Genomic DNA, 9,986 nt, shown 5'->3' on the forward strand with positions numbered 1-9,986 from the left:
GTTGCAAAATAAGTTCCAATAGAAATAAGGTTGGCTTTGGAACCAGACCGGAAAAACAAGGTGGTTCGGGTACAGGGTCCGGTGCAAATAGGGTCGGGTGCAGGGTCCAAAAAAAGGGGAACCGATTATAACATGGTTTAGTTTAGGATCCAAGTCTAGAACCTACCCACCCTAGACCCAATCAACCCTATTTTAAAGGTCCTCGGGTGTTCTTTCTAGAGGAGGGACTTTTATTATAGTGGAGGTGGAGAGACATCCTGCTGGCCAATTTGTCTCTCACAAAGCAGAGGAAAAGCGTTGCCCTTTTAGGAATGTGTCGGACAATGACTTGTCAGCCCATAATAGCTTAATTATATCTTGTTGCGACTTGAAATACTTGTAGAAGACTAGTATGTGTGATTCTAGAACATAACATCTATCTCCTTTGCTGTACTGTTAAAAGTCGGATAAACATTACAAAAGTACCATCGTCTTCACGAGACTCTTCCCTTCACCGTCAATTTCTAAAAGAGCAATATCTACCGCTGCTACGTAGAGTCTTGGTGGGCATTTGTGCTTTTTTATTCTCCCAAATATAGATAAATCTTAGAAGAAAACACAAGCATTTGAAATGACTGAAACCCTAATCCTGATCTCCAGAAAGGGGAGTCTGTATTGAGCCAGTGGACACAGGCAAGGACATGGGTGGAGCTGCGCCCTCTTGAAACGAGCTGATCTGGCTCTGTCGTCCTCAACGAGCCAGATCTTGCTCGGTTGAAGATGGGACAGGTACATCTAACTCTAAGAGACCCAGATGTGGCTCTGTTGAAGATGGGAAAGTTAGAGAAGGGGGGAGAGAGAGAGAGAGAGAGAGAGAGAGAGAGAGAGAGAGATGTGAAGCTTCGACGATCAAGTTCTAAATTTGAATGAAACCATTTCGAGAAGCCAATTTCCTTGAATCTTCCAAGACATTTCCGTGTGAACTGATATCAGCTGTTATATTGACCATTATATCCTTCATAATTCCATAAAGACTCTAGATCAATCTTTGAAAGCCTATTCTTTTCGTAGATATCCTCAGAACTTCGGTCAAAAGTTCCAATTCCAGCATCATGGAACCATTGCTCCACGCGTTCCAACCATTTTAAACAACCTTCGCTTAATGCTGAAGAGGGTTTTATAAAATGAAATAAAATAATTCGAAGTTTGCTTAAGTTTCATACAAAATCAATCAGAAACGAGACAAACAGAAGGTTTCTTTTTGCCTTTTTTTCCTGTTAGGCTACTTTTTGACATTTGGGTCCATATGTATTCACGTTCTGGATCTCTCTCAATTTGTATATGCATGCGTATGATGCAAATTTAAATGCATGTGCATGCACGTTATATGAACTCACTATAGAATATATATCATGTATTTGAATGAATTTTTTTATTACTAAAACCCATTTAAGAAATGGTGTATTAAATATTATAACAAGATCTTATTGATAGTTGAATATGACCCGTTTATATAAATGTCCACTTGCAATTTAGTAATTTTTACTCTCTGTCTCTGTCTCTGTCTCTGTCTCTCTCTATAAATAGCGCCATGCAGAAGCAAGTCTAGCATCGAATAAAAGCAATGGAATCACTGGAACCACCTCTCCATACTGGTTCTTCCGTGGTGAGCGTTCAAGAGCTCGTCAAAGAAACCTTGGAGGCAATTCCAGAGAGGTATGTTCGCCACGACCAGGAACCGCAAATCCTCTCTGATATTCGAAGCACTGAAACGCCAATCGTTCCAATCATTGACTTGGGGAAATTGTCCTCGGACCAAACTTTGGGTGATCAAGAATTGCAGAAATTGCATGGAGCTTGCAAAGACTTGGGAATCATTCAGGTTTTCTCAAACTCCATCTTCTCTATCTTTCAAGTCCACCGGGGCTTGAAGCTCCGTCCTCGTCGTCCTCCTTCTCTCAAATTTTGTTAAAATATTGAAAGTCAGGCTAACCAGAAACAGAAACTCAGCCCTGCGACGTGAACCCTCCGATGCCGTCGGGTGGTCGGTCCACATGGACTCCACGATGTCCAAGGTCCTAGCATGCATGGGATAATACACATTCGATGCATCGCACAATTTTTCTTTCCATTTTTTTTTTTTTTTTTGGTAGATGACCTAGGTTTTGATTCTTGGCGATGGTAGCAGTGTTGACTTGGTTCGCATGAACTTTTTCTATGTTGGTTATTGAGTACGATGTAGTACAATATCGGACTGTGCAGTTTTTTTCTTCTTCTTTTTTTTTTTTTTTTAGCATGCGATTAGTGCTACCGGACTGAAACATTAACGCAATTACATATGAGTTTATCATGATAGGAGGTCTCAAGAATTGCTTTAGTCAAGCAATTTATGGTTTGTTTCATTTCTTTTGCTAAAAAAACACGGACAAGAAAAAAAAAATGTATCTCGTACTTTACCAAATTACCACTTACATGGCGACCCAAAAAACAAAACAAAACTACCACTTACACACCTGTGTTCGCAAAATCAGTAACATTTTTCTAAGCAAAATTCACTATTAAAACGACTAATTTTTCCATTCTTGGAAACTTATTTTGGCATCCTGTTTAGAATTTGAAATTTTTAATTTTTAGTTGGTTTAACTGTTTTTCGTGAGTAAGAATTTCGAATTTGGATACGTGCATTTCTTGGAGACATTTTTGTAAATATATGGAATATGGATAATTGAAGTGAAGGTGCAAAGTGATCTTCAAAAGTAAAACTCGGTTATGTATTGGATATTTTCAAAAGTAGAAATGTGCAAGATGTAATTGGGTGCTCGTGGCTCTGGATCCTAAAAAAAGGAACCAAGCTTGAGTTTCTGACGTTCCATACCCTTTCTCTTTTCATGGATACAAAATTCGCATCTCTCTCCATTTTTCCTGGATTCTATTCGAACAAAACTATGGTATACAAAACTTTTATTTTCTCTTTTCCTATATATATATATATAATATTTAGCTTGAGAAATCTTACTATAGACAGTCAAAAAGTAATGAATAAGTGAGTTAATTTCTTCCTTAAGACTCCATTTGTTTCGCAAAAAACTAAAGATTTTAAAATTATTTTTCTAATCATGATGAATTGTATTGCTCACAAAATAAATAAAAAATATTTTCGTTGTTGACTAAAATATTTAAACATGTATCATTGTTAATAATAAAAACACTTTCAACTGATTAACTATTTCAACGCTGCAAATAATTATTTTAAAAAATATATTTTCAAATCTTTTCGTGAAACAATCGAAGCGTTAGATGTAATTCACTTTATCATTAGACGTCTATGATCTCCACAATCCTTGGAGTTTTGTTTTTACACCATCCTTTTTCTCTTACGATTTATATTTATATTCCACCTTTGAAGATCCCAATCAATCTTTTCTCCGCTACTTTTTTTTTTTTTTTTTCAAATTGATAATTACTTTAAATGTTTTCAGAACGACTTGTTTTTCTATTTTGACAGATCATTAGTATGTTTCCCATTCAGTGATTTTGTTATTATCTAATCATTAATGCGAAGAGTAGAATGAATGAGTGGATTGATTTCTTCTTTCAGATGTAATTCGCTTTCTCATCCAGAGTCTATGGTCTCCATATTCGTTTGAGTTCTGTTTCTAAACCACCCCTTTTTCCCTACGATTTTTATTTCCACTCCACCTTTGAACGATCCCAATCAATCTCTTCTCCACTACTTTTGTTTCAAATTGATAATTATTTCAAATGTTTTTACCGGACGACCTTCGAGTATTTCTATTTTAGTCGATTAATTAGTATGTTTTACTTTCAGTGATTTTGTTGGAATTATCTAAGCATTAATGGGAAAAGTAGGAAGAATGAAGCCTCGATAACTTTTTTTTTTTTCAAGTTGATTTTGACCATTTAGAGATGTATTATAGAGAGTAAAAATTGGTTCAATGCCATGAAAAAAATCTAAACTAATACAGTTGTGATAAATTTACTCAAAACTATAAGTTACCAAAAATCCAAAACCGGTATACCTTTAACAAAATTACCAAAAACTCATTTTTGTGTCACCAAAATTTTCAAATTAGTACACTGATGACAAATTTAGCTCAAACGAATATATATTTCCATGTGAACTTACCATGTCAATTGAGTTATTGTCATGCATTATCCAATTTAGTAATTTCATAATAAAATTTAATAAAATTTAAAAGAGGATAAATATGTCACAAGAGTATCAATTTGAGGCTTTTGATAACCCAAAAATTAGTTTATAGCAAATTTATCATATATGTATCAATTTTGAGGTTTTTGGTAACGCAAAAAGAGTTTGAGATAAATTTGTCATAAATATACAAATTAGGGTTTTTCAGTGGTATTAACCCTAAATTTTTATTTTATTTCAATATTGGAATATTCACAATTTTATCTTTTAACATGAAATGAGGATGAAGATGCTTATTAGCATAGTGCAGATCGACATTATGGCTCATCTAATCTTTACTATTCTTTGTCCAAAGTTATGCCAAGTGTGTGTGTGTTTTGTTTTTTTTTTTTTTTTTGTCCTCGTTTATATTATAATCTGAATATCAATCTTATTTTTTACCTTTCACTACGGTGTTTATCCATTGTTGTGATATTTAAACGATAAAAGAGAATCGGTTCTTTCTTTTACATACTCACATTTCTAGAAAGACCACCTCCAGATAAATAGTTCAATCTTTTTCATCTATTCTATTTCTATGGATTCTTCATATCAATCTTATTTACCTTTTACGACGGTGTTTATCCACTGTTGTGATATTTAAATGATAAAAGAGAATTGGTTCTTTCTTTTACATACTCACATTTCCAGAAAGACCACCTCCAGATAAATAGTTCAATCTTTTTCATCTATTCTATTTCTATGGATTCTTCATTTATCTCTTCTTCAATTATAAGAAAGGGTAGGATGGGCCATTGCTCCCTTCACCGGTAGCATAAATTACACGTATTGGAGATAAATAATGACCAACACTAAGAATTATATTCAAGGTGCAAAGTCACAATCATTTCTAGAAAGCATGAAACAAAAGCATCTTCTGATTCTAAAAAGATTACTATGGAAGTCAACATGGCTCTTCGCAATTATATATTATATGCACATGGCTTTTGCAATTAAATATGCACATTGCTCTTTACGAGGAGTTTGGGGCACCTTCGCTATTCTGTTGACATATATTCGTTTTGTTAAGAAATCAAATACATAGTGACAAAGGGAAAAATTGAGGACGTGATAATCAAGACTAAATTGGAAAATTTAAGTAAATTTTTAAGACTGTAAAGTTGACTATTTTTAAATTTAAGAATAGCAATTTGTGTATGCAGCTGGTTAACCACGGGATAGGCCCTTCTCTGTTGGAGGATCTAAGGCATGAAATCGAAGAATTTTTCAAGCTCGCCTTGTCGGAGAAAGAGAAGTTCGGGAGAAGGTTGGGAGAGTTCGAAGGCTATGGGAGTGTCCCACTGTCAGAAGAGAAACTTGACTGGGGTGATAGGTTCTTAATGACAGTCAACCCCATTGCCAAAAGGAACCCTCGACTCTTTCCGGAGCTTCCTTTGTCACTCAGGTTGTTTCTCAGTCTTTATACATGCGCAAAAACACATTATACCATATCCGAGCAGTAGTACATAGTCATTGAATGGTGAATAATGATTGGTCTATCATGATTGAACATTAAAATGAATAATAGTTTATCTACCATGATTGGACATTGAGTGAATCGTACTTTGTCCGTCGTCTAGAGGAGCAAGTGTTGCACGAAGACTAAATCTATTGACCCGAGTCATTCATACTCTATAATTCTATTGGACCTATGCTTGATCTTGCTTGAAAATACGAGCTCACAAATGGTTAGCTCCATTGTGATTGGTTCAATGCACCATATTATTTATGTATTTGGTCAATTATTGTCTACGGAGCCCACTAAAATTACCCCATCAAACTACCAATTGGATTGATCTTAATGAACTTACTAAATTAGCAAGCTTGAGTGTTTTTCTCACATACATACTATGGTAGAAGTATGATACTTGTACTTTTGGGCTTCTACACTATCTTTGACTGCATCTGGTGCATTTGATCCTAACTCACATGCATTGCTAGATAATGTGGACCTCAAGTGATAGCCACCTGATCTAGCGGTACATGTGAGTTGGCTCACATGTCGTGTTAACACACAAGAATCTTCCACCATTTGTGGATATGATCATAATATTAATTCCTTCTCACGCACAGAAACACCTTAGACTCTTACATTAAGGAGATGCAAAAGCTAGCCATGCAGCTACTTTGCTTGATTTCAAAATGTTTAGAAATCGAGATGAACGAGATGAAAGAGTTATTTGAAGACGGCTTTCAAATTTTGAGGATGACATACTATCCTCCGTGCCCACAGCCAGAGCTTGTTGTCGGGTTGACACCGCACTCGGATAGTTGCGGCATCACCATTCTCCACCAAATTAACAATGTTGATGGCTTCCAAATTAAAAAGGATGGAATTTGGACACCTGTTCACATTCTACCAGATGCATTTGTAGTGAATGTGGGAGATACCATGGAGGTACTCTTTTCTTACTTTAGCAAACTTTCTCCTTCAATTTTAGAATTTCTAACTTGCATTAAACATTAGCCTTGAATTAGTTCAGCCGACCATTGGCCGAATTGCAAATAACTTAGACATCTTGTCGCAAAAGTCATTTTATATCTTTCAATAACCATGAACGTATGATAAAAATAATTCTGTGAATTTAAGGTATCTATTACTAGGGGTATTCAAAATAATCCGAAAGCACGGAGGACCACAATTGCCTGGTCTTTTCGGGCTAAGATTCAATTGGGCCATGCTATCAGGCCCACTTTTTCCCTTTTTCTCCGGACTGGGTAGAAAATTTCCTTGAAGCCCAGCCCGTTTGCACTCGTATTTAATATGATTTTCCCTTGCTTATAAGTGCAGATTCTTACCAATGGTCTTTACAATAGCATTGAGCACAGAGCCACGGTGAATTCGATAAAAGAAAGGATCTCAATTGCCATGTTCTTCAACCCTAAGCTGGACTCAGAAATTGGCCCAATCCAATCTCTAATGACTAAGGAAAGCCCAGCTTTATTTAGGAGGATTAAGACGGAGAAATATGTTAATGATTACTCTTCCCATAAGCTTGATGGAAAGTCATATTTAGAGAAGTTAAAGCTTCGGACGGAGAAGGCTGTTGCATTTGAAGTGGAGTGAACGAGGATTCTGGAAGATCCTTGGTGACCAACCTTAATTGACGAGTGAAGCATACTAAAGACATTATGCATTCAACAAGAGTTTGTCGCATCATATTGTAAATATATATAGTAAATCATTTTCTATGTTGCTTATAGTATTGGGTGTTATAGCACTGTTTGTCGAAAAAGCATAATGCTCTGTAACATAGCCATTTTGTTATACCAGTATCTTCATGGCTGAATGATATTGTATATTTCGATTTCAACAATACTACATGCATATGATCGTGGGTCTCTCTTGTTATTTACACATACAATTTTAGTTATAAACTACAAATCATTCAAAAACGTTTCACTATACAACTTCAAAAGATTAAAAGGTATTAAGTGTCAAATTCAACTTTGAGAAACAATATAACCTAAAGCATCTCCATACTATTTTCAATAATAACTTTTCATGCCACGACTTTATATGTATACTAAGATATTCTAATTCTTATGATCTTGTCTTCATACTCCTTCATAGAAGAAATTAAACAGAAACTATTAGATTATTCAATCTCTTGATCAAATAAAATAGAGTATGATCATAACCGAGATCACTAGATAAGTATTTCATTATAGAAAAATTGGCCCAATACAACCTCTGGTGACTAAGGAGAGTCTAGTGCTGTTTAGAAGGACAAAGATGAAAACATATTTATGTTACGATCCCCTTGAGATGAATCCCGAGATTGTTTAACTGGGTGGGCATGTGTAAATCTCTAGTAAGGTGGCGCTTACACTTTGCATGACTCTTAAACCTTACCGACCATAGTTTAGTTTCTCGCTTACTCGGGTATACTAGAGTTGTCACTAATCTATTTTTAGTTAGTTAAGAGTTGAGTTAGTGCGAGAGGACACCTTGATTATGCTTAATAGATATTTTGGATTGCAAGGACTTTGTTACATTAGTTTTACATAACACCCATTACCAATATCTTCATCTTTTAATAAAACATTATTCCATGCAAGGATTTCCAATGTCTATTCCTAAACATCAGAATCTATATGACCACGCATAAGTGCGCAATCCATAAATCATTCAATAGTGATAACCATATAATTAAAGATAAAAAGAAAAGAAAATGTAAAAATAAATCGTCGTTCCAAGAAAAATTAATATGAGGCATTATCATAAAGTCGTAGGATAGGACCCCATGAAAAATTTATAAGAAATAAATACGCATAAATCTAAGAATTATATATTAAATGTGAATTTTAACTAAATGTAAAGTACTTCATGCACTAAAATAACAAAATACTCCTATATCGATCATGACCCACTTTTAAACAAATTGATCATAGGTGAAGCTATGATTTCCTTCATGTGTGAATGGATTACTTATATAGGTTGGAGGGAAAAACAAAGCTTTCTTAAAAAGGTGACTTGCTTCCATTGCCAAAAAAGCCATATACTTACACCAAAAGTAGTACTCCAATCATAGTGGGAGTTGAATCTCCCATTGTCAACTAGGTTGGATGTCAACCATCGAGATAGATTTATTGAGAAGAACTCTTGAACACAATGTTGTGGGATGAGGTCAACTCGTATCCTCCAAATAACTAGACAATTTAGTAAAAACATGCAAAGTTGTTTACATTGAAGACTCATAATGCAGACAATAAGGGTTACCTCCCAGATTGTGAGACGTCCTCAATTCATTGATTAGTAAATGCTTGTGTTTTTAGACAAAGGAAGGTTCTAATACATTGAGGTCCCCTTCACTTCCATTTAAGGAACCATATGCTGTCAGTTCCTTGATTGTTGATTCCTCTAATAATTTTACATGTTAACAAAGAAGATCCATTGCTATTACCTTCTCACAATAGACTATCTTTCCCATTGGAGGCTATCAGGGGTTTGATTGCTCGAATTCTAAGGATTACATATTCTGGTAAGATTTTTTGGAAAAGCAGAAAGTTCTAACTCCCATTATGCACATAATCACAAACTTTTGTGTCTGTCTCAAATGAAGGTAGGTGGGAAGTAATTATGTTGTGGAGTGGCTCCCACCCTGAAATCCATTTGTCTTTCCAAAAACTTACATGTTCTCCATTTCCTAAGCTCCATACTACTCATTTATGTAAAGTTTGCCATACATTGGCAATTGGTTTCTGTAACAACCTAACTCATTTGTCTTTTTATTATAAGCATGCAAAAGCGTATATAACATCAATCTCCTAGACAACAAACAAGCAACCAAGAAAGCACAACACAAAACACTATACTTTTACATTATGTTTGTACATTTACAAGCTTTTTCTTCACGGGCCCTTTTCTTTTTACATCATCCTTATATATTTTTATAGGTCAAGGGTATTTCTATCTCCTTTAGCGTAAGGCAATTCCCAAACTGGTGTGAGACTTCCATGCCTACAAGTTTGAAAAATAAATGGGTGAGTCAAGGACTCAGTAAATATAATCACCAATCCTCTTCTAGAAGGATGACTTGTCATCAAATCAGGCATGCGAACATCTCATACACTACAACATTGATTGCAAATTAATAGCAAGCCATTACTTTACCTTGACTATATGCATTTGTTCATACCATCTTACCTTTAATATATGACCCACTTTTAGCTTACCAAACAAGCTATCTTCAACTTATTGAACAAGCTACCTTTCCAAACAAGCTACCCTCAACTTATTAAGCAAGCCACATTTAACTCAACAAACAAGTTGCCTTCAACTTACTAAACAAGC

General features: G+C 35.1%; 1 protein-coding gene across 1 annotated transcript; it reads left to right on the plus strand.

Annotated features, from left to right (window-relative positions):
• Positions 1–1,603: 1,603 nt before the first annotated feature.
• On the plus strand, positions 1,604–7,467 carry LOC104446984 (codeine O-demethylase-like). The gene is made up of 4 exons (XM_010060774.3): positions 1,604–1,861; positions 5,353–5,594; positions 6,263–6,587; positions 6,981–7,467. Exons 1-4 carry the CDS (start codon positions 1,604–1,606, stop codon positions 7,254–7,256), a joined length of 1,101 nt encoding a protein of 366 aa, XP_010059076.2. The 3' UTR covers positions 7,257–7,467.
• The last annotated feature ends 2,519 nt before the right edge of the window (positions 7,468–9,986 follow it).

Source organism: Eucalyptus grandis, chromosome 5 (assembly GCF_016545825.1).
Source record: "Eucalyptus grandis isolate ANBG69807.140 chromosome 5, ASM1654582v1, whole genome shotgun sequence".
Taxonomy (NCBI): Eukaryota; Viridiplantae; Streptophyta; class Magnoliopsida; order Myrtales; family Myrtaceae; genus Eucalyptus; species Eucalyptus grandis.